A 17570-nucleotide genomic window follows, 5' to 3' on the forward strand; every position below is an offset into this window, starting at 1 on the left:
AGCTCGGCGCACGCGCGGAGTGGTGGGCTTGGGCCGTGTTGTTGTGGCGGAGCGGGGGCAGGCAGCATGACGGTAAGGCAGGGCCTGGGGGAACCGCGCGGGCGGCGAGGAGCCGCTCGGGAGGGTGCAGAGGCGGAAGCGGGCTTCCCAACATCATACCCCGGGGGTCTGGATCGTAGTAAGACCCCTCGGGACTGGCTATTCGGCCACAGTAGGCAGCATTGACTCCGGCCTCCCCCCCCCCACCGGTACAGAAAGGCCTGGAAAAGGCGCAGCCGGAGCTGTCGGTATTTCAGGGGATGTTTCAGGGTCAGAATCCCCTCTGTGAGGCCCACAGTAAACAGAGGCAGCTTTCTGTACCACAGAGACTGAGGCTCAGGGATCGCTGCAGCCTGGGCCCCAGCTCCCTCGGAGCTGCCGGTGCTTTCCAGCCCCACCACAGAGACAGCATCTGGGGGTAGGAGGAGGAGAGGAGGGGGGCACAGAGGGAGGGGACACGGAGGAGGGAGGGAGGGGGGCACGGAGGAGGGAGGGGGGCACTGAGGGGGGAGGAGGAGGAGGGGGGCACTGAGGGGGGAGGAGGAGGAGGGGGCGCTGACGGGGAGGGGGGAGGGGGGGAGGAGGGGGAGGGGGCGCTGACGGGGAGGGGGGAGGAGGAGGGGGCGCTGACGGGGAGGGGGGAGGAGGAGGAGGGGGGGCGCTGACGGGGAGGGGGGAGGAGGAGGAGGGGGCGCTGACGGGGAGGGGGAGGAGGAGGGGGCGCTGACGGGGAGGGGGGAGGAGGAGGAGGGGGGGCGCTGACGGGGAGGGGGGAGGAGGAGGGGGGGCGCTGACGGGGAGGGGGGGAGGAGGAGGAGGGGGCGCTGACGGGGAGGGGGGGAGGAGGAGGAGGGGGCGCTGACGGGGAGGGGGGGAGGAGGAGGAGGGGGCGCTGACGGGGAGGGGGAGGAGGAGGGGGCGCTGACGGGGAGGAGGAGGAGGAGGAGGGGGCGCTGACGGGGAGGGGGGAGGAGGAGGAGGAGGGGGCGCTGACGGGGAGGGGGGAGGAGGAGGAGGAGGGGGCGCTGACGGGGAGGGGGGAGGAGGGGGGGCGCTGACGGGGAGGGGAGGAGGAGGAGGAGGGGGCGCTGACGGGGAGGGGGGAGGAGGGGGGGCGCTGACGGGGAGGGGAGGAGGAGGAGGAGGGGGCGCTGACGGGGAGGGGGGAGGAGGGGGGGCGCTGACGGGGAGGGGAGGGGGAGGAGGAGGGGGCGCTGACGGGGAGGAGGAGGAGGGGGCGCTGACGGGGAGGAGGAGGAGGGGGCGCTGACGGGGAGGAGGAGGAGGGGGCGCTGACGGGGAGGAGGAGGAGGGGGCGCTGACGGGGAGGAGGAGGAGGGGGCGCTGACGGGGAGGAGGAGGAGGGGGCGCTGACGGGGAGGGGGGAGGAGGAGGAGGGGGCGCTGACGGGGAGGGGGGAGGGGGAGGAGGGGGCGCTGACGGGGAGGGGGGAGGGGAGGAGGAGGGGGCGCTGACGGGGAGGGGGGGAGGAGGAGGAGGGGGCGCTGACGGGGAGGGGGGGAGGAGGAGGAGGGGGCGCTGACGGGGAGGGGGGAGGAGGAGGAGGGGGCGCTGACGGGGAGGGGGAGAGGAGGAGGAGGGGGCGCTGACGGGGAGGGGGAGAGGAAGAGGAGGGGGCGCTGACGGGGAGGGGGCACTGAGGGGGAGGAGGAGGGGGCACGGGAATGTGAGGGAGGGGCTGGAATTGAGGCAATGATGAGGGAGGGGCTGCACTATTGGTGGTGCTGACTTTCAGATGAGGTTAAACCCAAGTGTACTTGGCTTCCCTGGCACTATTTGAAAAAGAGGAGATTCGTTTCTCTCATTATTCAGGTCAATCACCAACATCTTAAAGCACTGATTTGGTCAATTTAATTTCAGTTTTGCCTTATAAACAGCAAGGTAGTTGTGACCAGATGATCAGCTTTTGTGCTGTCGACCAGGGGATATATAATTCTTAGTAATAGTGGCATGGGATCTTTTATACTGAGCTGAGAAGGCAGAGGAGGCCTCAATTTAATGTCTCAAGAAGGTGATGGCATTTTCAATCCCATGTGTTTATATTGCACATTTTAATATAGTGAAACTGGAGCATTATTCATTAAAATTTTAACACTGATTCACATAAGGATATATAAAGGCAAACAATCCAAAGCTTTGTCAAAGTGAACAGGTTTTAAGACACTTTTTAAAGGAAGAATGCGGGAGAGGTGGTGGAACCAACAGAGAAAATACTGTAAAATCTCAGCAGGTCTGGCAGCATCAGTAAGGAGAGAAAGGAGCTGATGTTTTGAGTCCAGATGACCCTTTGTCAAAACTAGTTGCTAGTCAAAACTTGGTTTCAAACTCCAGCATCCGCAATAATTTGCTTTTAGAGGTGATGAAGTTTAGGAAAGGATTTCCAGAGCTTACTGCTGGGGCAGCTGAAAGTGCAGTCAGCAATGATGGGTAATTAACATGGCAATGTACAAGGGGGCAGAATTGGAGGACTGGTGAGATCTTGGAGTGTTATACAACTAGAGGATGTGATATCATGTGAGACCATGGAATGATTTTATGAACTGTATCTCTGATTCAATTATACTATTCATGTGACATTATGGGATTTAAAAAAAAGCAGCTACGATGACAGTCGAACCCTGTGTGCAAATTGATTTTGAAATTGATTCTGAAATCATCAATTTTTTGAATAAAATGAGCAACATCTGCTCTTTATTCTAAATTGTCTAATTTGAATTAACTCATTCAATCTTTTGAGCAAAAAGGTTTAATTTAAATTACTCTAATTTTTTTTTGAACGAAAAACCTTTTGAATTAAAAGTAGATTGTGTGCTGCACCTGAAGAATAGTTGCTGTGTGACAGAATGTTAGCTCAGAGGAGATGCAGAGATTTTCAGGTTGGACAAGTTTGGTATTTCATTTTAGAAAGAGAGTTTTGATCTGCTGGGGAATGGGGATCTTTGGGAGACAGGAAGAGATTAAGTTGAGGGTTAGTGGGGCGTGAAAGTGTACTCTTGCGGAAAGTGGGATTAAAGTACGAGTTTAACTACGGTCTGATTGAATAGTGGAGCTGGCTAAAGAGGCTATCTGACCAGCTCCTATTTCTTACAATCTTCTTATATTCTTACGGTTGATTAGATGATCCAAATTATGTAATTTAGAATTAAGAGGAGAATGTAATTCGCCTTCTAAAATTTAATTTCAGAATCGATTTCACAAGGAATGATGCAGCAGCAGAAACGGATAGTTGGCACAAAATGGGGAGGATTGGAGATTTAATATTCCTGAGTATTAAGTTATACAGGAATGAAAAGAAAGGATAACAGGAGAAGCAGCAGATTTGAATAGGGACAATACTGCAGTGCTAAAAAAAAAGTCAGAGATCAAATTTATCTAGTTGGAGTAATGAACAATGAAGGAGCTGTTATGCTACATGTTCTGTTTTATAGTTCACCAAGTAACAAAGATTGAGAGGTGCAAGAACTGGAATAATAACCATGCAAAACTATTGTCCCAATAGGGAAGACTGTATTCAGGACAGAATTATGCGAAGCACAAAAGGATTTGATTTATTATTGCCACATGTATTAGTATACATATTAGTGTAGAAGAGGTTTGTTTTTTGCAAGCTATGCAGACAAAGCATAAAGAAGGACACACAGATTTCATAGAATCCCTACAGTGCAGAAGGAGGCCATTTGGCCTGTCGACTCTGCGCCGATCATAATCTGACCCAGTCCCTATTCCCGTAACCCCACATATTTACCCTACTAATCCCCTGACACGAGGGTCAATTTAGCATGGCCAGTCAACGTAACCTGCACATCTTTGGACAGAGGGAGGAAACTGGAGCACCTGGAGGAAACCCACACAAACATGGGAAGAATATGCAAACTCCACGCAGACAGTGACCTGAGGCCAGAATTGAACTCGGGTTCTTGGCATGGTGAGGCAGCAGTGCTAACCATTGTGCCATCGCGCAGCCCCACGAGAAAGTGCAGAATGTAGTGTTACAGTCATAGCTAGGATATAGAGAAAGATCAGTTTAGCGCAAGGTAAGTCCACTCAAAAGTCTGATGGTAGAAGGGAAGAAACTGTTCTTGAGTTGTTTGGTACGTGACCTCTTTTACCCGAAAGAAGAAGATGGAAGAGAGAATGTTCGAGGTGCATAGGGTCCATAATTATGCCGGCTGCTTTGCCGAGACAGCAGGAAGTGTAGCTAGAGTCAGTGGATGGGAGGCTGGTGTGCATGATGGATTGGGTGACATTCATGACCTTTTCTGGTTTCTTGTGGTCTTGGGCAGAGCAGGAGCCATACCAAGCTGTGATAAAATCAGAAAGAGTGTTTTCTATTGTGCATCTGTAAAAGAGAATCTAAAACAGAAGTCCTTATCCAGGGGAGGGCTAGTTTCTAGTCTGGATATGTTGGAGTTGAAGATTAGCAGATAGGATTGTGATGAAGCAATGATCAGGATTTTAAAGAGGAAATGGTTCAGTTATTGTCTAGATATATTCAAGGGTGAAAAGGAGGGCACTAGAAGTAGAGTTCTCTGGATAGCAAAGGAGTTAGAGGCTGGAATTTTACTGCCCCACTCACCACAAGAATTGGTGTGGGTGTGGGGCAGACAATGAGAAAGTCCATTGACCTTGGGTAGATTTTATGGTTTCAGGACAAGTGAAGCCACAAAGTCCTGCCTAGAGAGTGGGATGAATATAAAACGTGGGTGTATGGCAAAGAGAGCCAGCACAAGATTAGATTGCAGGCTAACATAAGAGGGGAATCCCAAAGTCATCTATAGGCACATTATATATTTTTGGCATACTAACAGTAAAAGAGTTGCCAGAGACATTGTGGCAGATTAAGAATCAAAAAGGAGATTTATTGGGAGTGGCAGAAGGCATGATTGAGGCACTTGATGTGTACGTTGTATCAGTGTTTCCCAAAGAAGAGGACTTTTGCCAAAGCTGCAATAAATGAGGAAGTTGCCAGAATACCAGGTAAAAGAAAACACACAGAAAGGTAGAGGTAGTACCAAAAAGACTGTTGGTGTTTAAAGTGGATCAACCGTAAAGTCTGGATGGGATACCCCTTAGTTAAGTGAGGAATGTAAAGGTAGAGTGTGGTGGGCACCATCTTCCAATTCTGTTTATGTGAAAGGACTGGAGCATTGCAAAAGTTACACCCTTGTTCAAAATAAAGCGAGCAATTACAGGCCAGTCAGATTAATGTCAGCAGTGCGGAAGCCTTTAGAACAGTGATCCGTGAGAAAATTAATAATTGCTTGGCATATAGACTATTAAATGAGAGACAGTACAGATTTCTGAAGGGCAAATTGCGTTGGACTATCTTGAGTTTTTTAAATGAGGTAACAGGGTGGACGAGGGCAATGGAGTTGATAATGTGTACATAGACTTAGGAAAGGTATTTGATAACATTGCATGTGAAAGATGTTTAACAAAATTGAAGCCCATTGGATAGATGGGGCTGTAGCAGCATGGACACAAAATTGAATAAAGGATAGATGAATTGCATTTTTTTTGTTTTGGTCTGGAGACAGTAAACAATGGTGTTCCCCAGGGTTCAAGACTCAGCTCACTGCTGTTTTTGATGTAGCTTAGTGACTTGGAGGCAGACATCATTATTTTGAAATTGTTGGATGACGTGCAACTTGGAAGTATAGTAACCAGGAAGATAGTCATGTGTTTTATGAGGACATTGACAATTAGTGGAATACACACACATAGCAGATGAAATTCAATGCAAGGAAGTGTGTTGAAATAGATTTTGGTAGGGAGAATACTAAATGGTTCAATTTTAAAGGGGATGCAAGAAGAGACAGATCTGGGGTCACAAGTGTACAATCTTTGAAGGTGCAGCACGGGTTCACAAAGCAGTTAATATATATTGTCTTTATAAATAGAGACATTGGATACAAAGGTTGTGCAAAACCTATATTTAAACAGAAGCATCATTTGACTCCGGCTGGTACATTATGTCCAAATTTAGATACCATATTTATGGAGGGACCCAAAGGTTGTGAGGGGTACAGGAGATACCAAATAGAACAGTTCCCAGAAAGAGGGATTATAATTCTATGGCGAGACTGAGATGCTGGTGGTGTTCTCCTCGGAGCAGAGAAGGCGAAGGTGTGTTTTATTAGAGATGTTTAAAATCATGGAGGGTTTATCTGGATAGAGTAAATGGAGAAATGGTTTTCAGTGGTTAAGGGATTGATGATGAGAGGACACACCTTTGTAGTCATTGTGTAAAAGAACCAGGGAAAGTGTTTTACAGGTTTGGAATGCATTGCCTGATAGGAATAATGGACATGATGTGGAGGTGCTGGCGTTGGACTGGGGTAAACACAGTAAGAAATCTCACAACACCAGGTTCCTTCATCAGGTGAGTGGAGAGTGGGTCCACTAACCTGATGAAGGAACAGTGCTCCAAAAGCTTGTGGCGTTTACTATCAGATAAACCTGTTGGACTTTAACCTGATGTTGTGAGACTTCTTATAGGGATAATGGTTACAGATTTGATTGTAATCTTCCAGTAGGGAACTGAATGGATACTTGAAGGAAAAATGAAATTGTGTAAGTATGGGGAAAGAGGGACTCTTTTAAAGAACTGCAAACTGCATGTGACAAATGGCCTTCTTTTGTATTGTACTACAATTCAATGTTGGTCCCCTTCAGGCTCGCTAATGTTTTGTGTGCATGAAACTACATATTTTGTTTAATGTTCTTGTCTCGTGCATAATTTGAGAGTTAATGAGGCAAAAAGATTCCAACAACAATTTGTATTCCCATAGTGTCTTTAACATCCCAAGGTGATCGACAGGAGCTTTGTAGTACGAAATTTGACATGGAACCACATATTAGGACAGATGGCCAGAAGCTTAGTTAGAGACAGATGTTGTAATAAATGTTTTAATGGAGGAAGAGGAATCGAGATGCAGAGTTAGTAAGTTGAGGAATTCCAGAATTTAGGGTCTAGGCCAGCAACAGCAGGGCAATTAAAATTGGGGCTATTCAAGGGACCCGACCGAATTGGAAGAACGCACATATACCTTGAGCATTGTAGGGTTGGAGGAAATTATAGTGAGAACGAGGGACACGGCCATCGCTACATTTGAAAATAAGATAATGATTTTAAAATGAGAATTTTTCAATAATTTTAAGTATCTTCTGCAGAAATACGAGTTCTTTGTTGATATGACCTGTGAAGGCTGCTCTAACGCTGTGGCCAGGGTGCTGAACAAGCTCGGAGGTGAGTTTTAAAGTTTTGTATGAGAGTTGCTCTGATTTTGATCCCTTTCCCATGTTTTACTCAATAAACTAATAGGAAATTAAACAGGTGTTCAAAATTGCTGCACATTTTAACTTTATTTTCTGGTCTTCTTTATAGTCAAGATATGAGGAAGGCCATTTGACTCATTTTAGTTCATCTATCCTGCTTGACTTCAAAGTCTGTCCAACTATAGCAACCATTTTTTTTAAAGATTCCAATGTTTTTGCTTCCAATTTAATCAGTAACATGACGATGATATCATAATATCAGAATGATCTTTTACCAGTTTGAGTCTGTAGCCCCCAGTTCCATTCTTGGAATTTAAGTTTCCAGATTTACTTTTTACTGTTTGTGCAGTTGCCTCTTGAGATGTTTCTTTTCAGGGCTGGAAGAAACAATGTTTTTATAATTCAAGCCTCTTAACAATAGGGATGAGGGTTAGCTTCTGCACTGCCTCCAGGCATCGAATGCTTCATGTTTTATCTCAGTTTCTCTTTCACATCCTATCTCCCTGTTCCTTGCTTCCCTGATGGCCAAAGATCTATCAGCCACTGTCTTGAATTAAGACAGTAACTGAGTAACCATAGCCCTCTGGTGTAGCAAATACCAAAGATTCACAATACTTTGAGATAAGACATTTCTACTCGTTCTTAAATGGCTGTTTCTTCATCATAATAGCATGATCCCTAGTTCAAGATCGCTAGAAAGGAAATAACCTCTCTTCATCTAAAACAATGTCTTGGTACCTAAAATATTGTGACAAAGGTGAGCGAAATAAACATTAAGCTTTTGTTCGCTTCCATAGGCAGGGTAGTAGGCCAAAGTGTCAAAGGGCAAAGTGTCAGTGGACTAACTGGACTATTGATTGAACTGGAAGTCAAAGAGCATGGTTGCACTGATGTGTAGGGTCAGAGAATATGAAAACATTGACAAAAGCGTTACGCAAAATTATCTGTGTGGATAAATGTATGTGTGTGTTTCTGGCTAAGCGCCTGGTTTGAAAAAAATCTCACAAGCAGACCTTTGTTTCCAGCTACTAATTGCTAACTGCAAGTGATTTGATGGTTGAAGAAAGCTTTATTAGCTCTGACATCCGTTGTCCTTGAATGTTGTGTGGGAGGCAAGTGTAGGATGTAGCTGGGAAATGGATGACTTTGGTCCCACCATCAAGAATGACACTGGGGATTGTGTTGAACTGAAAGATTGACCTTTTGTTAGCTAATTTCATTTTGGTTCAGTGATAACAGTCCTCCCTCTGAGAGAGTCTGGATTTAAGAGCCTTGCCCTTTTTCAGCAGCCAAGGGTGCAGAAGTCGATTGCAGTGCCTTCATTGTCAGCCTCATTGAGTTTGCCTTTCGTCATCATCATCAAAAATTCTGCTGCCTGTATTGTAACTCACAGCAAGTGTTGTTCATCTGTCACCCCTCACTTGCTGACCTACATTAGCTCTCAATGTGGCAATGCCTAGATTTAAAAATTTTCAATCTTTCTTGATCTTGTCCCTCTTTATTTCCATTTATGTTCCAAGATTTTTCTGTTTCTCCAATTCTGACTACTTGTTCATCCCTGATGTTTATCACGTACGGGCGTTTCTGCCACCATTGCCTTGGATCTGGTCTCTTGAGTTCCTTCTCTAAGCCCCTTTGCTCCTCTCGCTTTAAGACACTTTTTAAAACTTACTGTTTGAATCAACCTTTTCTCTTGCGGATCATTGTCACTGTTTGTTTGATGACACTTCAATGCAATGCTTTGTAAATGCAAGTTATTTACTCAGCTTAGACAGGCTATAGTGGAGTGTCACACTGAAAAATACAATTATCCTAGAGCCTTTAAGAAAACCCAAATGGATTTCTACTAAATAGCAATTCATTTTACTTTTGCTGTTGTGCTTGTCTTGTGCTTAATTCTTTCAATATCCTTTCGGACAGTTTAAGTTCTTCATTGCTCTTTAATGTAAAAAATGCTGAAGGCAGTCAGTTATAAAAATAATTATCTCAGATTTAAGCCGCAGAACTGTTTGCATTTATCAGGTACAAGGCTCAGTCACGTGATGGAGCCTGACTATAGTGCGGTGTCATTACCAGTGTGTATTAATTTTTTAAAAAGTGGGTCAGTGGGAGGTGGGGTGAGTATTTGAGCCTCTAATGGATCAGTCTTCACATGTGAATCCACACATTGACTACCATCCAGTCATTGGGCACAATCTTCATACAAAGATGAAACACACAGAGTCACAAGAGCAGGAATTTCTCCTTCTTTACTCAAGGTTTAACATAGGCCAGTAATTGACGTCCTTGGTCTATATATCATTGTAGAGTAATTATGGTTCACTTGCCCCCCAAGCCAGTAGGAAAATTAGTACATACCACTTACGCAGTGCTGATTTCTGCCTTTTTGATCGTCATATCGGTAATATAAAATGATCTGCCCTGTTTTTATTTGCAGATGTGCAGTTTGATATTGACCTTCCGAACAAAAAAATTTTAATTGAATGTAAGCACAGTGTGGAGACGCTTACAGAATGCCTTAAAAAGACTGGAAAAAATGTACAATACGTTGGAGAAAAGTAGAACGTACCTGGTAATCGGCTTAAACAGAAAAGGTAACTACATGTCACATGAAGAATTCTGCAACGCACAGAACCTATGCTCTGCTAATGTTTCTGCACAAATACACAGTGCTTAGAATATCTATCCAGCTGTCTTTGGACTTTGAAACCAGTATTTTCACATCTGTGTCTTTAAAAGCTACAATCTCCAAGAAGAGATCGATAAGATTTAAAAATAAATCAGAACTTCCAGTAAAACAAATGATTAAAAGCGCTATCAACTAAACATTATTTATGCTTTAAACAACAGAGCAGAGCAATTCCATTTTATATGTTTCACGCATCACACACTCAACCAAATTACAATCCTTAAAGCAAGCAGCCCACAGTTCCCCTGAGCTTCCAATGGGTTCCTGTGGTTTTGTTGAGTAGTAGCTTAAAGTGACAGTCTCCAGGCACTTCTCTCAGTTTTCAGTTTTTCTTAAATCCACCTCCAGCATAAAACCTGGTCCAATGATTCTTCCTCTCTCAATCATGCTAGAACAAATCTTAGGGAATCTTTAGAAAGCTGAAGGATACATCTCTTCAACTAGGGACAGCTCCCTACCACATTCAGCTGTGGTAGCTCGCAAAGCCAAGCAGTCTTTCTCTGTCTATGATATTCATTAATTTGTAGGGTAGCCAGTAAACTGATCTCAAAAATGGCCACCCACCCCATGGCAACGTGAAACACATTAACTTTGCTTATATCTAGGTAAAATGGTAATTAGCTGTCTTTGACCCCCAAACTCCCTCTTATCTTGGAAGTAAATGGATGATTTACAGCCTGACCTATAACATTTTTCTTGGACTTTGGAAGACTCATTGCAAAATCGGACTGCTGTCATTTTCTCCAAGCATAAATACCTTGCATCATCATCTCAGTAAAACAATCTAATCCTTCCTTTGATCGTTTACAATCAAACCACCCAGCCTTTCTGTCAGGCATACTTCAGAACCGGTAACATTAAACCTTCATTTAACCTAAACTTAAAGTTACAGTCCCAAAATATAATCTTACAAACCTTATAATTATAATTCCATGCCTCTTATAGGAGTTCTTCAGTGAAGCATCAGAAGTGGGGAAAGCAGAATTGGATTCATTGATAAGTAAATAAAATGATGTATACCTTTGCAAAATAAAAGTGACTTGGATCAGGTGTAATACTAGCTTTTGTCAGCTGGGATCTAGTATGTTTCTTGCAGGGACTGTGAATTGGATTCAATTTGAATATGAATTCAAGAGCTTGCCCTGTCCATTCTGCATTGGTTTTGTAATTCTGAGAAAGGAATAACATTTTAAAAGAAGGTAGAAGGAGGCTTAAAGCAGTGTGAGTTTCTAGCTTTCAAGCATCTATAAGGAGTTATTTATCTTGTATGATTAACTCAAGGGTAGAACTTTGTGAGGTGAGACACTTGCTCAAATCAGCATCACTATCAAGGGCATACATCATGTAATGTTTTCAGGTAATGTTCACTCACAAAAGCCTCTGTTATCTCGACTTGCTTATGTAAACTGTAGGCCACATTTCGAATGATAGTGCTGCTGTTGCTGATGACTGCTTTCGCTCTTTTTTTTTAGCCTACCATTCTGCATAAAGGTAACTATTGTTTAAGAGTCAATCTTGTTGGTGAAGTTTAGAAGCTTGTTTAATATTGTGCAGTTTCCCGGCTCAGCTCAGTCTTGTCCGTGGTGTTTATCATTTCTTATTCTCCCTAGCCTAGGGCTAGGGAGAATACTGCTCCCCTAATTTTGTACTGCTCCCCTAACTTAGCAGCAAGTGATTTTTTTTAAATGTGAAAAGAGTTGAGATTTCTACTTCTTTTCATTTTAAAACTCAAGCTTGTGGTTGTTCAAGGCCAGTGTAATGTGGATGTTACCTGGTTATTTAACTGGTAGTGAAGGGAGGGCTTGTTGCTAAATTAGCTTAGCTAAAGCAAGGTTAGAGATTATAAGAATCTTTTTTCCCCAGTAAGTGCTTAAGACAGACTCTTATCACAAGTGGCTAATTCCAAGTTTATTAATTGCTATAAATTGTTGCATTACGTTAATAGCCTGGAGTTTTTTGTTTATTTGTCTTGGATCTGTTACACATTGTGTTTGACTTTAGGGATGAAGTTCAGGACAATCTGTCACAGTGCAGTTCTACTTGGGCGCTCAGAAGGAGTGAACAAATGGAGGCTTCCCTTCTGTGGAAAGACCCTGCGGGTGATCACGTGCCTGACACTGTATGTCAAATTCAAAACAGCTGAACTAAACTAAATCACTTAATCGTAGATAGCACTACCACGTTCCATGATGACTGAGCCCATGACATTTAGCAGAGTGTCAATTAATGTGTTCTTTGATAAGGAGCTGTATCTGGTTCGTGAAATCAAATGATATAAAGATATTATCAGGCAAGGCATTGCATGTAGTCAGAAGGCCACAACTGATACTTTTAGCCCAACAAACCGAGAAATGTTAAGTGCTTCGCCTTATGCAAACTTTTGCTAATTATTGCCGGTGTATGTTTTTGACTTGTACGTGTTTTCTTGCACAAGTATTTCTTATATTAGGCACCAGTCTTGGAAAAATAAATGGTCCTTGTAGTGCAGGAGGGGAATAGAATACTATGGAACCCAACCAGTCTGTGGCTATGACTGCTCCTTCCCCAATTCATCGCATTATTCTTCTCGCTTTAATTTCCTTCCACCCATTAACTCTGCACTCCCAAACCATTCTCCAACCAAAAAGCCATTGCAGGCTTAAATTCACTGCCAGGAGGCACAGCAGAATGAAGAACTGAAAGTCCATTTCTGATTTTCTTTTGCCTCTGGGCCTTCATTACTGTTACCTGGTAAGGAAATCTGTGCCACGAAATGAGCTCCTGCTAAATAAGGTTTTTTGAAAGATAAGGGCAGGAAATATTGTTGCAAATCATGTAAACATAATTGAGGTTTTAAAGGTCTGGTTCCCCTGCAGATTTATCTCTCTCTTTCAGAAAGATTAAGACACGTTATACTGCGTGTTACATTGAGAATTTCTCAATTTCTCATTCTTTTGGAAGTTATAGAGGTGGGACACCATGAGGACATCTAACCCTGTAACATCAAGTTATGCAACTTTGTCAGGCATTGGATAGATCACAAACTGTTTGTGCTTGAGAATGCCATATAGGAAGCTAAATTTTGAACTCAATGTTGATGTTTCCAGGTCAAATACAGCTTCTGCATTGCTGTGGCAAGGTATTTAATTGCAGCCTCAGATAGAGTGCACCATCTTTGTTCCCCACAATCCATTCCTGCAGCCCCCCCACCACCACACTCTCAAACACCCATCAGAAGCTGACATCCAAGGTGAAAGCGTTCGCAAATGTAAGTGGTGAAAGATTATTTTCATTGGTGAATTCCAAGAAACAACAATAACTTGCATTTATATAGCATCTCTGCCACAGCAAAATGTCCAATGCACTTCATACTGTTACCAAATACAATTTGACACTAAAACACATAAGCATTAATCAAGACAAGTGACCAAAGCTTGGCCAGTGCTAGTTTTTAATGACCATCATAAGAAACAAAGAGAGAGGCTTGGGGAGGGAGTTCCAGAGTTTTGAGCTTAAGCAGCCAAAGTTGCAAATGGCTTTGTTCAATTTCAGACAGTTGCAAGAGAGAGGGACCACAGAATTGTTTCAACCTGTTGTGTCTGCCCTGGTTTTCAGATGAGCAACCCATCTACTGCCTTTCTCTCCATAAACATTTTCAAATAATAATCCAACTTCACCTCGAATGCCTCAATTGACTTTGCTTTCTCCATACACTCTGGCAGCGCATTCCAGATTCTAATCATTCTTTGCGTGAAACAATTCATTCTCTTGACTTCATTGCTTCTTTTGCCAATTATCTTAAATCTGTGTCCTCTCGTTCTCAATCCTTCCACCACTTCTTTCGCTGACTACTCTGTCCCAACCCCTCATGGTTTTGAATTTCTCCATCAAACCACCTCTCCTCGGAAAATAGTCCCAACGTTGCCAAGTCAGTGGCAGAGTTGGTAACAGGGACTGAGGACAGTGGCTTCAGTATTTAGTTAGAGCAAATGTGAGAAAAGCAGCATGACAAATCTGAGATGTTGAATTGATCAGGAGTGGTTGTGGTGTGGTGGAGCTAGCTATCATCATGTGTGGGTAATTATTTCATACAAGAGTATGGTATTTTTTAATTAATCAGCTGGATGCACAGTGCTAGGTAGAGCACTTTTTGTTTATTCCCTGTTGCCATGGGAAAGCAATAGGCCATCATTGTGATTTGTTGGATGCCTGAAAATCTTGCTAGGTTGCATAGTGTGAGCAGGACTGGTTGGGTTTCCTTCCTGAAGGGTAATAATTAACCAGCGAGGTATTTTTGAAGGCACTCTGGCAACTTTAATGTTCTCTTTTGTTTTTGTTGTTAGTCTGCCTATTTACTGGATTTCATAAATTTAGTTTCACGGTTTCCCTTGGCAAAGTTTGAGCTTGTAACTTAGATGCTAACTCGCTGCAGTGCCACACATGCTATTGAAAGCAACTCAAACATAACATTTCAGAGGGAGTTAGATGAGTAATTAAAGAAAAATATTACAAGAGGTGGAGCAGAAGTAGCACAATGGTGAGCACAGCTGCCTCACAATGCCAGGGAGCCAGGTTCAGTTTCAGCCTTGGGTCACTGTCTGTATGCAGTTTACACATGTGTCTGTGTAGGTTTCATCCAGCTGCCCCAGTTTCCTCCCACACTGCAAAGATGTGCAGGTTAGATGGATTGGCCATGCTAAATTGCCCCTTATTGTCAAGAGGACTAGCAGGGTAAATATTTGGGGTTATGGGGATAAGGACTGGGTGGAAATGTGAAGTCTCAATGGGAAATATGGTCTCTTTCTGCACTGTAGGGATTCTATGAAAAGCAAAGATTTGAATCAGGACAAATAGCTATGTGTGAATTTGCAATGGGCTTGGCAGAACTGGCTGAAGCATCTCCCGTGCTGAAATTCTGCTGAATTCAGCCCCACGTTAAAGGACAGTAATGCCATCTGGATCCCTTTTCAGATCAAGGTGCCTGACTGCACAACAGTAAGGTGCTTCTGCTCACTTGCTGCTTTCTTAGTCGTTTTAAATCGCAGTGTTTAAATATACTTTGTAATACCAATGAAATTTCCTTCCCTTTCAGAATCAGCAACCTGATGGGTGAATTCAAAGAGCTATTTTGACATTCGAATCAATGGAACCAAATTACAGAGCACTAACAGCTGGATTTTTTTGTGAAGATAATGAAAACTTTTAACTCCAATAATTATTAACCACTCTTTGAATGGGGAGCACAAGTGCTTTTCATGTCATTGTTTGGATGGCTGCCTCCATGCAAATGCCTTCATTTATAAATGTTTAGAGTGTATCTATAATTATATGCATTTACACAATAAATAAATGTCTGTCTTAATAACTTCGTCAGCAGTTGCTTTCAGCCCTTCCCTCCTTGCATTAGTTATATATTTAATTAGTAACATTGCTGCAGTTCTGAGTGCTCTGTAACTAGAGACATGGCAATGTGTTGATTGTGTTGCCCACCCGATGACCTGATTAACAAGTTTATACTTGAAATTGGTTTTGATGACCTGTAAAACTCTTTACGGATGCTGACTGAACTGTGTATTTTGGTTTCAGATAAATTTTCTATTTTTGTTTTAAAATTGACTAGGATAGTGTACACTACAAATTTGATAATGCCTAGAAAACTCACTAGAATCCTCTGGGTTGACTAAACAGCACTGCTGAAGCAGAGAACGAATAAATGTGTATTCACTTTGATGGAGAGTTATTAACTGTACTGGGTGGGGTAAGGATCACAGAGTGCACTCGTGTGGTATTTGGGATGATGTAGTCATCACAAACTGCACTCCTGCAGACGATGGGAACTGGAGCTTCCCCTGCAATTGCACACAGATGCACATGTAAACTGGATACAATCAAATGGTGATGTAAAAAATTGGGGAAGAGAAAGTTGTGTGCATAACTTTTGTACCTAAAATTCTCTCAGTTTGCATTAAACATTCCTTGCACTTCAACTTCTTTGAGTTGTGTCTGGTTTAGACAATTTTGGTGAATTCTCTACCCCATTATATTTTACCTCATGCTGATAAATTGACCGTATGACATCGGGGCAGAATTAGGCCACTCAGCCCATTGAGTCTGCTCCACCATTCAATCATGGCTGATATTTTTCTCATCCTCATTCTTTTCCCCACACCTCTGATCCTCTTATTACTCAAGAACCTATCTATCCCTGTCTTAAAGATGCTCAGTGACCTGGCCTCCACAGTCTTCTGTGGCAAAGAATTCCACAGATTCACCACACTCCGGCTGAAGAAATTCCTCCTCATCTTTGTTTTAAATGATTGTCCCTTTAGCCTGAGGTTGTGCCCTCTGGTTCTAGTTTTTCCTACTAGTGGAAATATCGTCTCCAAGTCCACTCTATCCAGGCCCTCGTAGTATTCTGTAAGTTTCTGTAAGATCTCTCCTCATCCTTCTAACTCCAACGAGTACAGACCCAGAGTCCTCAACCGTTCCTCATACAACCAGCAGCAGCGACTGCAGTAACTATTTAGTTCCTCTGCCGTTTCTTTGTTTCCTATTATTAATTCTCCAGCCTCTCTAGTGGTCCAATGTTTATTTTTGTCTCTCTTACCTTCTGTATATTGAAAAAAAACTTCCTATCTTCTTTAATATTACTAGTTAGCTTACACTCATATTTCATCTTTCCCCTTATTGCTTTTATAGTTGTCCTCTGCTTGCTTTTAAAGGCTTCCCACTAATCCTCAGCAGTTTGTATGCTTTTGCTTTTATGCTGTCCTTGACTTCCCTTGTCACCCATGGATGTCTCATCCTCCCCTCAGCATGTTTCCTCCTTAGGATGAATTTCTGGTGTGCCTGCTGAATAATTCCCAAAAACTCTTGCCATTGCTGTTCCACTCTCTTCCCTGCTAGGCTCCCATTCCAATCAACTCTGGCCAGTTCCTCCCTCATGTCTTTGTAGTTACCTTTATTCAATTGTAATACTGTTACATCTGATTCCAGCTTCCTCTCAAACTGCAGGGTAAATATCATGTTGTGGTCACTGCTCCCTAAGGGTTCCTTCACCTTAAATTCCCTAATCAAGCCTGCTTCATTATACATCACAATCCAGAATTGCTTGTTCCCTACCAGTAGGCTCTGTCACAAACTGCTCCAAAAAAATATATCTCAGACATTCCACAAATTCCTTTTCACTACCTACTTTATTTTCCCAGTCCACCTGCATATTGAAGTCCTCCCTGATTATTGCCTTTTTTAATGTGCTTTTCTATCTCATGATTTTTTTCTGCTCCACATCCTGACTACTGCTAAAATCCCATTAGGATTTTTTTACCTTTGCAATTTCTCAACTCTACCCACAAAGATTCTATGCCTTCTGACCCTATATCGCTTGCTATTGAGTTAATTTCATTTCTTACTAACAATGCAACCCCACCCTCTTTGCCAATCTGTGTGTCCTTTTAACAGGACACATATCCTTGGATATTTAGATCCCAGCCCTGATCCCCTTGCAGTCATGTCTCTGTGATGCCCACATCTCACTGGCCAATTTCAATGTGCGCAACAAGCT

At 43.2% G+C, this 17570-nt stretch overlaps 1 protein-coding gene across 4 annotated transcripts; it reads left to right on the forward strand.

Moving 5' to 3' along the window:
* Positions 1-50: 50 nt before the first annotated feature.
* On the forward strand, positions 51-15993 carry atox1 (antioxidant 1 copper chaperone). 4 transcript variants are annotated; one of them, XR_013888447.1, is made up of 6 exons: positions 51-72; positions 7234-7309; positions 9776-9932; positions 11500-11518; positions 12029-12146; positions 15099-15993. XR_013888447.1 is itself a non-coding variant. In XM_080201332.1 (4 exons), exons 1-3 carry the CDS (start codon positions 67-69, stop codon positions 9898-9900), a joined length of 207 nt encoding a protein of 68 aa, XP_080057458.1. In that variant the 5' UTR covers positions 52-66; the 3' UTR covers positions 9901-9932; positions 15099-15993. The 4 variants fall into 4 exon arrangements, 2 of the variants coding, with proteins under 2 accessions (XP_080057458.1, XP_080057459.1); XR_013888446.1 differs by lacking the exon at positions 11500-11518; XM_080201332.1 differs by lacking the exons at positions 11500-11518; positions 12029-12146 and having other exon boundaries at positions 52-72.
* Positions 15994-17570: the final 1577 nt, after the last annotated feature.

This window comes from Carcharhinus amblyrhynchos, chromosome 13, assembly GCF_965287045.1.
Source record: "Carcharhinus amblyrhynchos chromosome 13, sCarAmb.v2.hapA, whole genome shotgun sequence".
Lineage (NCBI taxonomy): Eukaryota > Metazoa > Chordata > Chondrichthyes > Carcharhiniformes > Carcharhinidae > Carcharhinus > Carcharhinus amblyrhynchos.